The sequence below is a fragment of the Sinohyriopsis cumingii genome, chromosome 16 (genome assembly GCF_028554795.1).
Source record: "Sinohyriopsis cumingii isolate HCF-2022 chromosome 16, ASM2855479v2, whole genome shotgun sequence".
Classification (NCBI taxonomy): domain Eukaryota; kingdom Metazoa; phylum Mollusca; class Bivalvia; order Unionida; family Unionidae; genus Sinohyriopsis; species Sinohyriopsis cumingii.
Window position 1 is genome coordinate 33,256,222 of NC_142976.1, and position 21,536 is coordinate 33,277,757.

The window sequence follows — 21,536 nt, forward strand, 5'->3', positions numbered from 1 at the left end:
CGTCTTAACCACACCACAACCTTCAATTTCTACCACACATCGTTTGCACTAGTCCAAACCACACTCACACTGTAACAAAGGTGAGTCCATTTTTTCTGCCTCTACCGCCCTCATCCTAGTAGAGAAAAAAAAAATCTGACCGAATTTCTCTTTTTGGAGCAGTTTCTGAATCTCCTGGACTATGGAAATTCGATAGGTGGCAACATGATTATTCTTGGAGATAACAACTTTTACTTTGACTGTCCCGGAAACCCATGCACATAAAACTCCTAGATTCCATTCACGTTTTCAACTTCAAAAACAGTCAGTTAACCAACCCACCCATAAACATGGTCACATTTTAGACTGGATTCTTCATAGACCTGATGATAATATTCTACAGTCCTCCCTGGTTTCCAAAGAACTTGCATCATATCAGCTCTGCATTATATGTAATCTTGACGTATCAGTCCCTTACCCTCCAGCTTTATTTGCTACTAAGAGAAACTTCCATATGATAAATAGAAGCAGACGAATGCATGACATCCACGCAAACCTAACAACTTGCTTACCTTCTACAGCCGAACAACTCAATAACTGCCTGCGTTCATTGCTTGACAAACATGCCCCAGCAACAAAGCGCAGAGTATCAATCCAAAAGTGTTCTCCGTGGTATAGCAGTGCTAGGGACCAGCTTCGCACTGCTAAAAGAGACCGTCGTAAAGCTGAGAGGCTTTGGCTTTCCACCAGACTTACTATTCATAAGCAAATCTATTAAGCCGCTAAGAAGAACGTCACAAACGTAGTCCATGCAGCGAAATCAGCCCACTACAGTACTAAGATCACGGGACGTTTCAGCTGCAATGAACTCTTCGAGATTACTAACAAGCTAATCTCAAGGAACAAATGTACACCACTTCCAATTACCTTCTCTCCAGTCGATATTCCGGACCTGTTTGCAGATTTCTTCCGTGACAAAGTACAAACCATTAGAGATCAGGTTGACAACACAATTTCAGCTGACTCGTCGTCACCATGCAGTTGCGATATGTAATTTCAGCGGCAACCGTTAGCAGCATTTGAACCTGTCTCTATGGATTTAGTACGTACAATCATGATGAACAGTGCACCAAAGTTATGTGAACTTGATCCAATTCCAACATCACTGCTGCTTGAGTGCTTAGATCCAATAGTGTCATTACTAACTGATGTTTATTAATGTCTCTCTATTATCCGGGTAATTCCTAACATTTTTCAAAACTGCCATTGTAAAGCCTCTGCTGAAGAAACCAGTGCTCGACCATAACGATTTAAAGAACTACCGCCCAGTTTCTAATCTCTCATGCATATGAAAAAAATCTTAGAGAAGGTTGTTCTATCTCAACTTGAATCTCATCTGAATTCAAACAGTCTTTTTTAGCAATGTACAGTCTGCATATCTCCCTTGACACATTACTGAAACTACTCTTCTAAAAGTAGTTATTGACATTCTCTCTGCTTTGGATAACAGAAAGATTATAGACCTCACCCTCCTTGATTTGTCTGCAGCATTTGACACAATAGACCATGATATATTACTTCACCGTCTCCAGCATGTATTTGGCATTCATGATACAGCATTACTGTGGTTCAAGTCTTACTTGGTAAACTGGACACAAATTGTGTCCGCAAATGGAATACACTCCAGCCCAGTTGTTCTATGTTCTTGGACCTGTTCTCTTCATTCTGTACACTCAGGCGCTCTCAAGTGTCATATATTATCATCCAGTGTTTCACCAATTGCACGCTGATGACACCCAAATATACAAATCTAGCCACCAAACTGAACTTGATGCTACCATCCAAGGTGTAGAGAGGCGCATTTCTGATGTAAAATCATGGATGACATACAACACGCTGCAGATGAATGATGATAAAACTGAGGCCATTCTGATCACAACAGAAAGACTTTTTCTCATTCACATCCTTTACCTCAAACAATAAATATCAGTTACACCAACATCTAATTCACATAGTCAGTACGAAACCTAGATTGCACCAACATGTCATGAACATATGATAGGCTGCATATCTTGAGCTGGGACGCATCAGCACCATTCGCAAATATCTTTCAGTTGATGCCACTAAAACACTTGTTTATTCATTAGTATTTTCAAGAATGGACTATTGTAACTCAGTTATGTCTGGTTCGTCTCAATATCTACTCCAGAAACTTCAAAAGTTCAAAACACAGCTGCTCAGATCACCCTTAGAGTACCACGATCAAAGCACACCTTCCCCTACTCTGTACCCTACACTGGCTATCCATTCGATCAAGAATCAAACACAGTAGTTGTTCTCTCTGCTACGTTTCAGTGACGGACACAGTCCATCATACCTATCTGACCTCACCCATGTGTAAACACCAGCAAGATACTTACGCTCCTCTTTTGACAATCGTATACTCTATATTCCCACTATGAAAACGAAGTCATATGGACAATGTTCTTTTGTATACCAGGGCCCAGAAACGTGGAACGAATTACCCACTGAACTTAAGAAACAAAGACACAGTGATCCCATTCAAGGGTACTCTTAAAACGCACCTATTTCGACTGCAAAAAAAACCCTTAAAGACCTAATGATGTTTCCTACCTTAAATAGTTCCAGCATGTTTTTTATGTTTTCTAATTTCATGGTGTTTGTTTTTGTAATCATATCATTATATATTTTTTTTAAGTTATAGGTGTTGTCTAATGTTGTAAAGCGCTTAGAGATTCTACAGATTAGGCGCTATACAAAGTCCTCATTATTATTATTATTATTATTATTATTATTATGTCCACTTCAGGTAATAAAATAGGCCATCGTTGATGGGCGACCGTTTAACTTAATAAATGCATTCGTTGGGTTCGAACCCAAGACTGCGTACGTGCACATTTATTTAAATATGTTGGACACGGCTTTGGAACAAGATGTAGTGTGTACTGTTTTTCTATTGCGATTATTAACTGTGTTTTTTTTAAAATCTTGATTCTTGTTTTTGTTGTTTATCTTGTTTATTTTCTGGAAGGCATTGTCTTTTTAAAAATGTACAAAGGTAAATTTAGTTTTTTGTTTTATTTCAAAACCATTATTTAGTATTCCATGAATTTTGAACTGCAGAAAGATATTCTGAGGTACCGGTACAGCTAGAACGATGATAAAACACTAACTTATAAGACACAGCGGGAAATAAACACAGGTTTGAATATTGATACATGAAGGGTCTCATCCGTACGACATCCTGTCTCACAAACCTAATCCTGGAGTTTCGAATCATACAGCTTTAGAAAGGAAATACATGTGTGTGCAACTATGACTCGTCTGTTTACGGTAGTTGGGAGATCTTTTAGACAATGACCCTGTGTGCAGCGGCGTAGCAACAACTCCTGGTCAGCCCTCTTGCACAACTAAACGCTGGGAGCCGCCCCCCCCCCCCCATAACATTCTTATTGATGAGAAGTTTGGGTCCCACCTAGTTCTGGTTTCCCCAACCCTCATCCCTACCCCTGGTTGTTTGCTTAGGAGGTTGCAACGCCACTGCATATGTAATTTCTCTCTCTCTCTCTCTCTCTCTCTCTCTCTCTCTCTCTTATCACTTTCTTTGTTTCTTCATTGTTTTGGTTCATCATCATGTGCAGTATTTTTCCTAATCTAACTAACAGTCAATAGTATTATGCAATGACTGATGCAATCTGATTAAAATCAGATATCACTGTCCTGCGTAGGACAGCGGACATATGCTTTTAATTAGATTGTGATTGACGCTGAAGATTTCAGTGGTTTACGCCTATTACGGTAGTAAGTAGTATTCCCTTAATCAATGTACTATATTATAGTTGTAACTTTATTTTATTCTTTTATATAATGTCCATTGTTTATATGCGAATATAAATGTAAATCATATGCATGGGTGAGCAAATTCTGTGATAATTGCAATGATAACATTGTTAATAACAAAACAAGAAAGACGAAGATGATTATTTATACTCAGTTGTCGTGGTTACCATACTCTGCTTTTCACAAATAACTTTAATGATTGGCACATACACAGCTCAAATTATCGACCCACAGCTTTTGAAAGTTCAATCGTTTACTTCAATCGCATGTACCTGCCTTGCACATTATTGTAACCTTTACGCCGGTGTCATAGCCCGTAACATATGCTCCTAATGTTATAGTACACTGTGCGCAGTTTTGTCCTTCTTCCGTTAAGTTTATCTGACTTATTGTCTATAATAACACGCAAATTGTTAGTTCCTTATTTAATCACAGTCTGATTGGTATAACACACAATTATACCTTACTCGACCCGTGTTCTTCCACAGTCCCTCTTTTTGCAAACTTTACCATATTTACCAAAGTTGAACCAGACAAATTTGAAATCTTTATCAGTTGTGAAAAGTAGAGTTTACCTGCCAAGATCCGGTGTTTGGTAAACAGCACGCACAGCAGAGTTTACCTGCCAAGATCCGGTGTTCGGTAAACAGCACGCACAACAGAGTTTACCTGCCAAGATCCCGTGTTTGGCAAACAGCACGCACAGCAGAGTTTACCTGCAAAGATCCGGTGTTTGGTAAACAGCACGCACAGCAGAGTTTACCTGCCAAGATCCGATGTTTGGTAAACAGCACGCACAGCAGAGTTTACCTGCAAAGATCCGGTGTTTTGCAAACGGTACTCATGGTAAAGTGTACCATCCAAGATCCCGTGCTTTAAAAAGTTTATTATTATGCATACATATTTTTTTTAGGTAACACGTGGTTCATTGATCAGGCGGTACATGTACGAAAAGGAACTTAGAACAGTATTGAACATCGCCTCAACATTTATGTTTTTCTAGGAGTTTTAGTCATTGTACGATTATCCCAAATGTGATCATCGTGGACAAACATTGGAAGAATATAAGCGTTGTACACTTTTTTCCAAGGATAATCGATCTGTTTGAATTTGAAACGTTTTAAACAAATTAATTTCTCCCAGTATTCGGCAAAGATATCTGTCTTATCAAAATAGATTTAGTCTTAAAATAAAATAACATCACATAAATAAAACAAAATATGAACAACTATCACAACTAGTAGACAGGCTAATAAACTTATTATTAGGGAATAAATAAGAACAGATGTCTTTGACATGTCTCAGCGACCCGATTATTCGGCAAAGATATCTTTCTTAATCAAATAGACTTAGCCTGAAAATAAAATAACAACATAATAATAGCTTCATCCAAAAAAACTAGGAAAATAAATCAAACTTAAAGATAGATTAGCATGTACTTAGCCCAACCAAAATCCTTTAAAAAGATTAATTATTTTTTTTAGGGCACCACAATCCTACAACATGAAATTAAGGACACTAAAATCTTTTCCTACCGCAAGGTGACCGCAGATTATCTGTAGTACAGCAAAAGCAACTGACCTAAAGCACATCCTCTCATGGAGGCACTAAAAACAATTAGAACACCTAGATAAGGCCCAAAAAACTAGAATATATAAGGTGGTCTAAAAAGCCCAAGACCATCAGGTCCCGCTAAACAAGATGGCAAAGTCTATCGAGATAGGAAAACTTACTATAACTCCAAAATTAATACCTATAAGGTGGTCCAAACCCCAAGGACCATCAGGCCCGGCTGCACAGTGCGGCAACCAAATACCTAGCGAAACTAGTTTGGACCCTAAACTTAGGAATATATTAGGTGGTCCAAACCCCAAGAACCATCAGGCCCAGCTGCGCAAAGCGGCGCACCATCAAGCCTAGGAAGGTTTAAATAACTATACACACAAGGATGAACCCAAACTAAGAACCACCCCACCCAAATCAGACTCAATATAGAAAGTTTAAATAACCCTACATATTATCACTAAGCGATCACTGGTGCGGTACTATCATTAAAAAACGGCACAGAATATAATTCCAAAAATCCGTCAAGACGACAATTCAGTAACCTTTTGGCAAGGGAGTCAAAAAATGTATTCCCTGGATAAACCAAGCTGCCTTCCTAGTGAGCAGCCTCCTCCCTGACCAAACCTTCCTCTTCGCCACCGCCGGACATCAAATTAATAAAAGTGCATAGCACATATTAATTACACGAAGGGAGAGGCACTTTTTCCTCTCTTCATGAACAATTAATTAATCCTCCACATGGGAATAAAAACATAGGTGTCCCAATCGCTACTGGCGTCACATACTGCTTGGTTGATACCTAGCGTAGCTAATGCAGACTGAATTACTACCTTTAACTCGAGTGTGTGCCTGGTCTATCCCCACTCGAGTATAGCCGTACATTCAGGTCGCTAGGGTCTACGAAGCCAGTCATATTGACCCAAGACCTGACGGCTCAATTAAATATTGTTTTTTATGCACAGTAATACCTGGGGAATGAGGCTCTAATTTCTTCCCCCGGGATCAATTAAACAGTCCACTTATGGACATTAATCAGACGTACATGCCAGTATGGGCGAAAACGTCTATAATTTAAAGATGATGATGATGATGATGAACAAATAATCTGATTGATGATTCCATATTCTCCACAATATCGTTGATGAAGATTACAAACAATAGTGGTCCGAAAAAAGACCTATGGGGGACTCCATCATTAATGCATCGAACATCGGAGGATTTAGAATTTATGATAACTCCTTGTCTTCTTGACAGTAAATAACTTTCAAACCATAATGACAGATTTCCATGAATACCAATCCCTTTCAATTTTGAAATCAAGCCTTTTTACCCCACTCTGTCGAACGCCTTGCCAATATCGAAGAAAACAGTCATATTCTCCTTTCCTTGGTCTAGCGCAGAACAAATCATATTATAAATGCCTTTTAACAGATGTGTTGTCGAATCACTGTGAACAACCTGACTGATTTTGTGAAATTATATCGTGTTGCACAATATAATTGTTTAATATTTATATACAGGCTTCTCAAAAACTTTAGATAAATTAATTAGTAAAGATATAGGACGATAGTTTGACGAAACGGTTTCAGAACCCTTTTTATGCACAGGCACTACATTTGTTAGTTTCCAGTGACCTAAAAATACTGATGTAGGGATACATTGAACAAGCGGCATGGCGGATATTTAATTTACATGCATTTGTTTTGTATCAATTTAGGGTATAGTAAGTCAGGGCCCCATGATTTCTATGGATTTAGACATACTAAGGCAAATTAAACATCATCCTCGGTTACGTTTATCTCACCAAGTGGAGGATATGTTATATCTCATCAAATGGAGGATATGTTATATCTCATCAAGTGGAGGATATGTTATATCTCATCAAGTGAAGGATATGTAAATCTCATCAAGTGGAGGATATGTTATATCTCATCAAGTGGAGGATATGTTATATCTCATCAAATGGAAGATATGTTAAATCTCATCAAGTGGAGGATATGTTAGATCTCATGGAGCTTATTCATGTTGAACCCTCTTTTACGGTTTTATTCATGTTGCATATTGTCTTTCTGTATTTTTGTGTCTTGTACATTCTGGTAATTTAAAGGGACTAATCATACCACATTTTCTTGTGTATTACGCGCGTTCAAATGTGACTAGTCTTGACTCAGATCAGGCGTCGCACAATGCGCCGGCAGATGAGTGTTTATGCTGTCTGTTCTAAAAACTACTTAATGCAAACAACGTACATTCCGATTGTTGTCTCTTTATGCGCCGGCATATGCGTGTCAATTCTGTTTGATGATTTCTTGCGAACAACGTATACCTTATATGGCTGTCACGTAATGTGACAACAACTCTCTCTGCAATCCATAGATAGGTACGGTACTTAATACTGAACTTTAAAACATTTTATTCATGAGAAATTGAATCATAGGGTCATAAATGATCAGTTGTATAATGTATTTAAAAAATAAAGTTGGTTTTGAAAAAAGAAATATTTGATTTTACTCCAACCAGACCTGGGAACATATCTTGGTCGTTTTCGTTGTTATAATCAGAAATGTTCCATAGAAGCTGCATTAGTTTTCGTTATTTATTGGTCAGAGAGGCACTGCCCTGCTCCCTGCAACAAAACAAGAACGGGGTGATGAGTTTCACTCTGTTGTTAATTGTGCTAATTTAAAGAGTTAACGAAATAATTATTTACCTATGCATCTGCTAAGGTAGCAAAACATATTTAATTTCGAAACCGTTATGAGCAACCCATATACTCATAACAAATTGAATTAGCAAGATTTTCCACTGGTAAATTCTGTCTGTTCATACCGTACGTATTATACCTTACACACCTTTGCTTTTGAAATTAGAAAACTTGGTTATGTGCTATATATCTTCTTTTGTGTCTTATGGTACACGTAGTTACGTAAATAAGTTTGAAAGGTATATGCATAAGACCTTAAATAATTAGAAATAATAGATGCCTTTATGTATCAGCAGTATGGATAGCGAGTGATGTGATGTGGACCAAGTATTCATTGCGTACAATGTTCCAGTGTAACGTTACAAGAACATTGAAAATCAGAGTTAAAAGTATACTAGACTGGCTAGCCTTTGGTGTATTAAAACATGGCGTAAAATATTTATTGTACATTCCCATCTCGTAAACGGATACAACAATATTTCTGGACAAATCATAATTGTGTATTACAATCTCATTTTGGGATTAAACAACATTTCGTTGAAATTTTGTAAAATCACTGAAGATAATGAGGCCATTAAGACTGAAGTGCAAGTAAATGCAGCCTCCTTGTTAGGATATTGGTAGATAAAGAACCTGTCATAATCAATTAATAGCCTCTTGTGATTTGGAAAATAATATCGTGCAAGGTTTAGCGTGTAAATGTAAAACTCCCACACGACTGTAACTACTATCGTGCAAGGTTTAGCTTGTAAATGTAAAAGGCCCACACGACTGTAATTACTATCGTGCAAGGTTTAGCGTGTAAATGTAAAACGCCCACACGACTGTAAATAATATCGTGCAAGGTTTAGCGTGTAAATGTAAAACGACCACATGACTGTAAATAATATCGTGCAAGGTTTAGCGTGTAAATGTAAAACGCCCACACGACTGTAAATAATATCGTGCAAGGTTTAGCGTGTAAATGTAAAACGCCCACACGACTGTAAATAATATCGTGCAAGGTTTAGCGTGTAAATGTAAAACGCCCACACGACTGTAAATAATATCGTGCAAGGTTTAGCGTGTAAATGTAAAACATAGACACGACTGTAAATAATATCGTGCAAGGTTTAGCGTGTAAATGTAAAACGCCCACACGACTGTAAATAATATCGTGCAAGGTTTAGCGTGTAAATGTAAAACGCCCACACGACTGTAAATAATATCGTGCAAAGTTTAGCGTGTAAATGTAAAACTCCCACACGACTGTAAATAATATCGTGCAAGGTTTAGCGTGTAAATGTAAAACTCCCACACGACTGTAACTACTATCGTGCAAAGTATAGAATTTAAATGTAAAACATAGACATGACTGTAAATAATATCGTGCAAGGTTTAACGTGTTAATGTAAAACGACCACATGACTCTAAATAACATCGTGCAAGGTTTAGCGTGTTAATGTAAAACGCCCACATGAATCTATGTACGTGCCAAAGGCAGATGTGGAATCACGCATGAGGCAAAGTGGACCCTTGATGTAATGCCAAATCCTGCCCCTCCCAGATCGACGCAGAACAAATATACCTTTATGCCAAAAAGGGAGTGTGAGTTTTAGTTACAAAGCACATAATCAGATGGTACAACACAGTCATGGACAGTAAAATCTCCTAAATTCATTCCATAGGAGACTTTACTTGTACCTTGAATCAATCCAAATAAATATAAAGTAATAGCTTACAGAGAAATTTCCTTTATTAAAGCTTTTTTAACATGCGATGGGTAAGATTCCCAAACTAAAGAACACAAAATTAAGACAATACTGTCAATTTATTGTGTTCACAAAGGAAGGAAGAACAAATTTAGTTCAACAGCTATAAAATTCTTTTACGTCTCTGAACAAAAGCAACTGAAAACAAAACTAGAATATGACTATTGAGCAGACAAAAATAAAGTTTCAGCATTTGAATTTTAAATATTGGTATAAATTCCGTGGTTCATTCAGAACTTTTTAAGTTATGAAATTCACGATTAAGAATAATTCTAGGTGAAAATAACACATAAAAACGACTAGAAATAGATTTCATTCAGTAAGGATTCCATACCTAATGAGTTCACGAAACAAGGTGGAAGAAGTACCTCCTAAAAAAGAATTTCGTTTGTGGGTAGTTTTACTGAATGTGTAATTGTCTAAGGCAGAGAGGCAAATCGTGATTCCGATTGTTTCTTCATTACCTTTTCATTTTTTATTGTTGTCACAGGTGAAAAATGGTCTCAGACATTATGTCGCAAGACGCTCCACCGCCATTACCGAGTCGGAACCCTCCGCGCAAAACAGTAGGTCACGAACATCCACATCGACCTCTACCTGATGTACCAAATAATGCAACTCTACCGAACAGGAAAAACGATAGCCCAGCTCAATTTTCTACCGACACCTATCCAAGACGCAGCCGACAGATGTCCGTAGACTCATCTTCAACGAATTATACTAACATGCCACCGCATTTTGATAGCATCACAGTGCAATCCTCCGAGGCACCGCCACCGCTACCCCAACGAAATAACTTGAATAGATCCGCTTCCTCTGCAGAAAAAAGTAAGTGTTTCCAGGTGACCTCAGCTCGTCTATCAGATCTCTTTAATTATTTTTATCCATTTGAAAGGTAAAGGTGAGATAATAAATAGTGAGATAAGAAAATACAGTAGAGGGAGTTAAATCGAAACACTTGAATTGGCTGTTTGCAATATTTTGTAAAGTGGCTAACATGTAAATATGTATGAAAATGTCTGGCAATTTCTTTTGGTATTGTCCGTAGCTAAGATTGTGTGTGTGTGTATGACTTGGATTTTTAACGTAGCTTTAACAATTTTTCAGTCATATCGTTACGATATCTGCAGTGTGACAGTTTATACTGATGTCTAGCACTGGAGCATTATGCCGCAGACATGTAGCATGATGCCCTACCCATTCACATTATCCTAACACCAGGCCGACCAGTCCTAACACTAACCTCTCTTAACGCTGAGCGCCAAGCGATGCAGCTGTTAGTACCATCTTTGTAAGTCTTTGGTATGTTTAGGCCGGGATTGAACTCACGACCTCCCGCGGCGGACGCTCTAACCACTAAGCCACTGGAGTGGTTCCCATAGCTAAGAGAGACATCTCCTTAGTATCATGGTCCTGAAACACATTCCCACACCCCACTCAAGAAGTAACATTTATTCCAAAAAAATGAGAGAAAGAAAGGTATGTATTCATATGCTGTATGAATGTTACTAGCTACATTTTTAGCCATACTCTCATTCGTCTAAAGGCTAATAATGAGTCAAAAATTTCTAGCCATGAACTCAGCTGTCCAAATGGTTAATAATGTGCCAACAATATCTAGCCATGCACTAAGCTGACCAAATGGGTAATAATGGGTCAACAATTTCTAGCCATGCACTCAGCTGTCCTAATGGGTAATAATGGATCAACGATTTCTCGCCATACACTAACGTCCAGATGGTTAATAATGGGTTCACAATTTCTAGCCATGCACTCATTCGTCATAATGGCTAATAAAGGGTCAACAATGTTTCAGCCATGCACTCAGCTGTTCTGTTAATGAGTCAACAATTTCTAGCCATCTACTCAGCTGTCCTAATGACTATTAATGGGTTGACTATTTCTAACCGTGCACTCAGCTGTCCTAATGGTTAATAACGGGTCAACAATTTCTAGCCATGCACTCAGCTGTCCTAATGGCTTTTAATGGGTCAACAATTTCTAGCCATATACACAGCTGTCCTAATATCGATTAATGGGTTGACAATTTCTAACCATACACTCAGCTGTCCTAATGGGTAATAATGGATCAACGATTTCTCGCCATGCACTAGCGTCCTGATGGTTAATAATGGGTTGACAACTTCTAGCCATGCACTCAGCTGTCCTAATGGCTTATAATGAGTCAACAATTACTATCCATGCACACAGTTGTCCTAATGGCAAATAATGGGCCAGCAATTTCTAGCCATGCACAAAGTTGTCCTAATGACAAATAATGGGTCAACAATTTCTAGTTAGTTACCCAGCTGTCATAATGGCTATTAATGGGTCAGCAATTTCTAGCCATGCTCTCAGCTATCCTAATGACTAAAAATGGGTCGACAATATCTAGCTATGCAATCATTCGTCATAATGGTTAATAATGGATCAACCTTTTTTTCCAACCATGCACTCATTTGTCCTAATGGCTATTAATGGGTCTACAATTTTTAAGCCATGCTCTCGTTCGTCATAATGGCTACTATTGGGTCAACAATTTCTAGCCATGTACTCATCGTCATAATATCTAATAATGGGTCGACAATTTCTCAGCCATGCATTCAGCTATCTAAATGGATAATAATGGGTCATAACATTCTAGCCATACACTCAGCTGTCCTAATTGCTGATGATGCGTCAACAATTCCTAGCCATGCACTCGTTCGTCATAATGGCTATTAATGGGTCGATAATTTCTCAGCCACGCAGTTAGTCGTCTAATGACTAGTAATGGGTTAACAATTTCTCAGTCATGCACTTAGTCGTCTTAAATTACTAGTAATGGGTCAACAAATTCTCAGCCATGCACTCAGTCATTTTAATGGCTAGTAATGGGTTACAAATATGGCAGCCATGTTCTCATTCTTCTTAATGACTTGTAATGGGTCAACAGTTTTGTATATATTATGGTTGCATCTATCTGATCAGACTCGCTGAATTTATTTGGACAGGCTACGAAATCTTGTTATCTGTTAAAGTACCAGAGGGGAAGAAAAGAAAAAACCCAACAACAGTACAAGCAAATGTCAGGTTTTCTTTAATTGGAAATAACTGAACTTATTCAGTTTGCAAATTTTCAATACATCAGTCGAAATTTACTTTCCTCTTTGCAAGAAGAGGATACAGTGGAGGTTAATCTCGTTAGAATACACTGAATAAGAAATTTCCTTCAAATGGGCAATATGGTAGAGAGGAAATAAGAGTTCCGTTTTATGCGAAACGACGTAAGGATAATGGCAGAACCAAACTTATTTACCAGACAAGGTATTTTACCGGACTAGATTTAAACTAGACTGTATTAAACCTCATTTGTGCTGACAGATGCATGCCAGTCTTTTGAAAGTGCTTTCGTCCGTGTTGATATTTTAGTTTTGGATTTCAAATAATGAATATTTACGTACACTTTTGCGCAAATTAATGAAAAGAAATAAAATTGAATATAGGCTATTGCTTACCTCTGAATTGGAAAGGAACATTTGAATGAAAACGGGGTAAATATTAATTTGCGATTTTCGCATGCGACATAGATACTTGCTATATTGATTTATTCTACACTACACAGAGTCTCGTCTTTTAGAGTTCTTCAGGATCGGTTTATACTTGTTATGTATATATAATTTGTATCATTTATTGGTTCTTCTTAATAACTGTATGTAATGTGTATCTGTAGCGTGTAGTTGATATTGTTCCAAATCAAGTTCATAGTGTACCTGATTAGTAACATTGATTTCGTAAGCAACATAATACATAGCTAAACCAATTTCTCTGAGTGTGGATTAGATATTAATTATCAATATAAAAAATGTTTACAAAATCCAAGTTAAAAGATAAGGTCTTAATTCTGACCTTCAGAATCTTCTAAAATGGAAAATTCTATAGGGTGACAGAATATTTTTAAAAAATGGTAATTGCTACCTAGGTCAAATAGAGGGGTATATCATCTTATTTACTTGAAAAACTACCCATTCTTGTCTTAACACCCAAAGCAGAATCGTTCTTATCGTTGTGTTCAGTTTTTGTTTGGGTGGATTTATTTATTGAAATTCTAATTCACTGGAATTACAGTATTTAATAATATTCTCAGACTGGAACATTACTTTTGTATTATAGTGAATTCAGACATGGGCATTCTTGGATTATATTATTGTGATACATCAAAAGACTTTCAGCAGGTCATCACACTCTAGGCCATGGACACATTAGCATATTCTAGACTGCATGCACATTAACAAATTCAGTATTGGAATTTAATTGAAATAACACTGAAATTCAGTTTCAACTTCATAGATTTGGTCTTGTGATAGACCTTTCATGACTATTTGGGATTTTGTTCAGAATACTCTAAGTTATTTTCGACATTTTCAGTATGTATTCTTGGGAAATAAATTAGTCGTTAAATTGTACTGAACTTGTTGGTTTTCGCTATTTTCTGTTACTTAGTTTACGAACATAGAGTAGTAAGTTCGTAACATATAGAACTGATATGCCGCTGTGTCTGTCTGAAGCCTGGCCCCTGAGAATAGGACAGAGTTCTGCCCCAGCGGGATATAGTGACATTTCGGTGACTTTCTCAGCATCCTCGTTAATACTGTCGTCCTAATGACATTTTCTCGACTTTCTCAACTATTTATCAGGAACGGTGGCTCAGTGGATATCGTACCGGACTAGCGACCAGAAGGGTGAATGGCCGAATCCTGCACTGACATGTCACTTCGGCCTCCATGGTGTGTTTCTGGGCAAGACATCTTACTCATATTCCCTAAGCACAAGATGTAAGATGTGTCATTAGAGATCAATCATTACAAGCAAACTCTCCATTTCCATAAACACACGAGATAATGGAAAATTATGATAGATTATGTCTCTTTTAAAATTTTCATTAAAGGCTTCGCTGATTTTTCAATGCAGACTCATATTACAACCATATGTCCACTTTTTAGTGTTTGTTTGTTTGAATCCTGTCTTAAACATACATACATTTAGAAATGAAATGCATTACTTTGGACTGTTTCTGTCAGCAATTCAGTCGAGTAATTAGGTCAGGTTTATAGCTAGCTTTACAAAATTCAACGTAATAATGCCAATAAATGGCAAGATATATTAAGCAAAAAAAAAAAAAAACGATCTTGTAAAAAAGTTAGCAAAATTCAACAATTTATATAAAAAATAATCTATTATGTGGAAGAGAACAACATTGAATAGGATGTAATGTGTTTACAACGTCTTGCTGATGGGGAAAAAATACTAAAGAATTTAGAAACTGACTATCCACCGGTAAATTTCTTGAGAATTTATATTCTAGCGGCAAGTTGACATGTTGGGTAGCAGACACTTTTGTACGTGTGGGACAACTATTGCAAAAATGGAAACTTGGAATAAAATGCAGTATTGTTTTAAGGTATACATTTCCATCTTTTATGTAATGTATTTATTTGTTTGATGCTAAAAGATACATAGTAAATAGGATTTTCTGGTTCAAGAAGGTCATTTAGAAATCATATTTTCTTATGCATTTCGAGTCCAAATGCCGGATATTTTGTACACTTTATGAATATCACTTTTCTTGATTAAATTGCGATCGTTATTTCTTGATACAAAATGATTTTTGACCCAAAATAACATGTGATCAAATGTTTACAGAAATGACATATCGTTGCGCAGAATTACCCGACGCTCAGAATTGGCTGACATGGTGGTACATGCATACATATTTCTCATCTTTGCGTTTTTATTTCCGTATAGGACACAACAGAAAAATGAGAAAAATACTAATGACCAGCCCATCAAGACCGGGGTTTGTTTTTAAAAACAAAATTATAAGCCACTAGATATGTTTGTATAATCCCATCTTAAGAATTATTGTCAAATACCATTAAAATGCATCTTAAGAATTACTGCATAATACCATCGAAATCCATCTCAAGAATTACTGTATAATACCATTAAAGTCCATCTTAGGAATTACTGGATAATACCTTCGAAACCCATCTCAAGAATTACTGTATAATACCATTAAAATCCATCTTAAGAATCACTGCATAATTCCATTAATATTCATCTTAAGAATTACTGCATAATACCATTAAAATCCGTCTTAAGAATTACTGCATAATACCATTACAATCCATCTTAAGAATTGCTGTATAATACCATTAAAATCCGTCTTAAGAATCACTGCATAATTCCATTATTATTCATATTAAGAATTACTGCATAATACCATTAAAATCCGTCTTAAGAATTACTGTATAATTCCATTAAAATCCATCTTAAGAATTGCTGTATAATACCATTAAAATCCGTCTTAAGAATCACTGCATAATTCCATTAATATTCATCTTAAGAATTACTGCATAATGCCATTAAAATCCATCTTAAGAATTACTGCATAATACCATCGAAATCCATTTCAATAATTACTGTGTAATACCATTAAAGCCCATTTTAGGAATTACTTGATAATACCTTCGAAATCCATCTCAAGAATTACTGTATAATACCATTAAAATCCATCTTAAGAATTACTGCATAATTCCATTAAAATTCATCTTACGAATTACTGTATAATACCATTAAAATTCATCTTAAGAATTACTGTTTAATACCATTAAAATCCATCTTAAGAATTACTGTATAATGCCATTAAAATCCATCTTAAGAATTACTGTATAATACCATTAAAATCCATCTTAAGAATTGCTGTATAACACCATTAAAATCCGTCTTAAGAATCACTGCATAATTCCATTAATATTCATCTTAAGAATTGCTGCATAATACCATTAAAATCCATCTTAAGAATTACTGTATAATACCATCGAAATCCATCTCAAGAATTACTGTGTAATACCATTAAAGCCCATCTCAGGCATTGCTGGATAATACCTTCGAAATCCATCTCAAGAATTACTGTATAATACCATTAAAATCTATCTTAAGAATTACTGCATAATTCCATTAAAATTCATCTTATGAATTACTGTATAATACCATTAAAATCCATCTTAAGAATTGCTGTATAATACCATTAAAATCCGTCTTAAGAATTACTGTATAATGCCATCACAATCCATTTTAAGAATTACTGCACAAAACCACCACAATCCATCTTAAGAACTTTTGTATAATACCATCAACATCCATTTCAATAATTACTGCACAATACCACCACAATCCATCTTCAGAATTATTGTATAATACCATCAAAATCCATCACAAGAATTATTGTATAATGCCATCTCAATCCATCTTAGGAATTACTGGATAATACCTTCGAAATCCATCTCAAGAATTACTGTACAATACCATTAAACTCCATCATAAGAATTACTGCATAATTCCATTAAAATTTATCTTAAGAAATACTATATAATACCATCACAATCCCTTTTAAGAATTGCTGCACAATACCACCACAATCCATCTTCAGAATTATTGTATAACACCATCAAAATCCATCACAAGAATTATTGTATAATGCCATCTCAATCCATCTTACGAATTATTGTATAATACCATCACAATCCATCTTAAGAATTACTGTTTTATACCATTAACATCCATCTCAAGAATTACTGCATAATACCACTAAAACCCATCTTAAGAATTACTGTATAATACCATCAAATTTCATCCCAAGAATTACTGTATAATACCATCAAAATCCATGTCAAGAATTAATGTATAATACCATCAAAATCCATCTTAAGAATTACTGCTTGATGCCGTTAAAATCTATCTTAAGAATTACTGTATAATACCATTAAAATCCATCTCAAGAATTACTGTATAATACATTAAAATCCATATCAAGAATTACTGTATAATGCTATCACAACCCATCTCAAGAATTACTGCATAATAGCATTAAAATCCATCTAAAATATTACTGTATAATACCATTAAATTCCATCTCAATGATTACTGTGTAATACCATCACAATCCATCTCAAGAATTACTGTATAATATCATCACAATCCATCTCAAGAATTACTGTATAATACCATCACAACCCACCTTAAGAATTACTGTATAATACCATCAACATCCATCTTACGAATTACTGTATTATACCATCAACATCCACATCAGAAATTACTGTATAATACCATCAAAATCCATCTAAAATATTACTGTATAATACCATCACAATCCATCTCAAGAATTATTGTATAATACCATCACAATTCATCTTAAGATGTACTTCATAATACCATCACAATCCATTCTAAGAATTACTGCAGAATGCCACCACAATCCATCTTGCGAATTATTGTATAATACCATCTCAATCCATCTTACGAATTACTGTAATATACCGTCACAATCCATCTCAAGAATTACTGCATAACACCATTAAAATCCTTCTTAAGAATTACTGTATAATACCATTAAAATCCATCTCAGGAATTACTGTCTAATACCATCAAAATCCATTTCAAGAATTAATGTATAATACCATCAAAATCCATCTTAAGAATTACTGCTTGATGCCATTAAAATCCATCTCAATGATTACTGTGTAATACCATCACAATCCATTTCAAGAATTACTGCATAATAGCATTAAAATGCATCTAAAATATTACTGTATAATACCATTAAAACCCATCTCAAGAATTACTGTATAATACCATCACAATCCATCTCAATAATTACTGCATAATACCATCACAATCCATCTCAATGATTACTGCATAATACCATCACAATCCATCTCAAGAATTACTGCATAATACCATCACAATCCATCTCAAGAATTACTGCATAATAGCATTGAAATCCATCTAAAATATTACTGTATAATACCATTAAATTCCATTTCAGTGATTACTGTGTAATATCATCACAATCCATTTTAAGAATTACTGCATAATGGCATTAAAATCCATCTAAAATATTACTGTATAATACCATTAAAATCCATCTCAATGATTACTGTGTAATACCATCACAATCCATTTCAAGAATTACTGCATAATGGCATTAAAATCCATCTAAAATATTACTGTATAATACCATTAAAACCCATCTCAAGAAGTACTGTATAATACCATTAAAATCTATCTCAAGAATTACTTTGTAATACCATCACAATCCATCTCAATAATTACTGCATAATACCATCACAATCCATCTCAAGAATTACTGCATAACAGCATTAAAATCCATCTAAAATATTACTGTATAATACCATTAAATTCCATCTCAAGAATTACTGTATAATACCATTAAAATCCATCTAAAAAAATACTGTATAATACCATCACAATCCATCTCAAGAATTACTGTATAATACCATCACAATCCATCTTAAAAATTATTGTATAATACCATCAACATCCAGCTCTGAAATTACTGTATAATACCATCAAAATCCATCTAAAATATTACTGTATAATACCATCGCAATCCATCTCAAGAATTATTGTATAATACCATCACAATCCATCTTACGAATTACTGTATTATACCTTCAACATTCATCTAAAGAATTTCTGTATACTACCATTAAAAATCCATCTCAAGAATTACTGTATAATACCATCACAATCCATCTCAAGAATTACTGTATAATACCATCACAATCCATCTCAAGAATTACTGGACTAATCCAACTATGAAAGCACTTAGTGAGCATTATTTTTCCACACGATGATTACTGGTGCAAAGCTATATTATATTGAACTCAACAGTGTTACATTAAGTGTGTTGTGGAAATATTTTCAAAGTTTAACGTCAAAATTTTAATGTCGGTATCAAGAGATTATGCACATTTGTTTGCAAATTTGGTCCGTATAAACGTGTAGCAAAAGCTAGTTGGTTTGAAGAGAAATGCTCGAGAGAGTTGAAATAATTGTGGTAACTGGTTGATGTTACGCAAAGAAAGATATATCCAAATGTTTTTGATACAATGCAGATTTACACATAACATTTAACGATGAGAGAAGCATTATCAAAACTGATATAAAGATGGTTAAAAGTAATGAATTATCAACCGCGACAGTAAATGGATAAAATATGAGGAATAAAACATTACTCATTTCATTTGAGTTTACTCTCTTTGTGTTACATAAAATCCAAGTATAACTTTATGCAGTTATAAATTTTGCAAATTCAGTCTCCAAAGATTACAAAATACATACAGAATTTAAGGAAAACAAAGTTAGATTTAAATCAGCAAATGAATTAGTAAATGTAGCAGCGGATTTGACATGCATTTTAAATACGTTTGAAAGGTTTAAAGAAACAATGCAAAACTAATTGCAGTGAGCGTTTGCGTTATAGATGGAAGTAATACCGGCTTATTGATAACACCCTAGAACAATTTATCATGCATTTCATATTATGTGGACATTTTAATTTCGTTTCAAATAGAAACATCACTTAAGATATCCTTATTACGATCCTAAATGTACATTGCTTTCACAAATATCATCCACTTGTAGAGACAAATTAAACAGAACACTATAAAACAAAATACAATATATAATATTGAAGGAATGGTTAAATTAATAGTGTAGTTGAACATTTTACAAAACTAAGCAAGAAATGATGTTTCCTCAAAGTGTCTCCTCAAAATGGTCACGTTGTGACTAGTGGCAGACAGACGCTGTTGACATGCAAGCATTTAAAAACACTTACAATGATATATATTTACGTAAAATAATAAATAAGATGAGGTATATGATGCATTCATAAAAATATCTTCATATAGCGAACACCAAAATAGATACAGATTGAGGAAGGAAGAGAGGTTTGAAATATATATAAATATGCAGGAATAGGAAACAGTTGAATATGGTTTATCTTATTTAGCCATAAAAAATATAGTGCAAACGTTTAGCAAAACGTTAATGACTACAATGTGGGGGCATCTCACTCAAAAGGAAACAAAAAGATGGGTTGAATTTTACCAAATTTAGATGAGGGATACAATAATGATCATCGCAGATAAATACTCCAGTGGAAGCAAGCAAGGAAGAAAATATATAAAAAGTATGGATAAATCAATTTTGGTTCCTTGGCAAGTGATGAATCTTGAAAGTCTATATTTTAGTTTATGAAACAGGTTGAATTAGAAAATATAAATCAAGTTTGATAAAGGATAACTTCCTATATTTATGTTGTGATTAGTCCTTTATCATTTGGGGACCAGCGGAAAACATTATGCCACAAAAAATTGATTCGCAAAAGTGAACATTTCCTTCAGACACGGATGTTGCGCAAAACATAAATGATACTATTAACTAGCCTGACTATTTTGAGGTATTCAAAGATAAGGAATGCCTAAAATGTGAAGAGTGGTGAAAATTTTGGCTCCAAAGAAAATGGAGTAATTGAAACATGTTTGGTATTTGAAATACCAGAGGAACAAAGAGGATATCCAGAAACATCAAAATTAAAATCACCAACGAAATGGTACATATAAAAAGGGATTTGGTGACTACAATGTACAGTTTCCTAGAAGTGCAACAAATGAATAATATCATGTAAAAATGAAAAGAGGCAACATTAAAAAATATGAAGTTAATTCTAACAGGTAAAACAAAAAATACATTGTACATGACTACAAGCTAGTCTACCAGATTTTGAACCGAATGTAAAGTAATGCAAATCACAAAAATATGGA

The 21,536-nt window shown here is 35.1% G+C and overlaps 1 protein-coding gene across 2 annotated transcripts in view; it reads left to right on the plus strand.

Moving 5' to 3' along the window:
• LOC149780180 (uncharacterized) overlaps positions 1-21,536 on the plus strand; it is a 53,332-nt gene that overhangs the window by 20,140 nt on the left and 11,656 nt on the right. For both annotated transcript variants that reach the window (XM_089936925.1, XM_089936924.1), the window contains one exon: positions 10,352-10,689. In XM_089936925.1, the coding sequence (XP_089793051.1) occupies positions 10,359-10,689 (331 nt within the window). In that variant the 5' untranslated portion in view covers positions 10,352-10,358. The remainder of the gene's footprint in view (positions 1-10,351; positions 10,690-21,536) is intronic.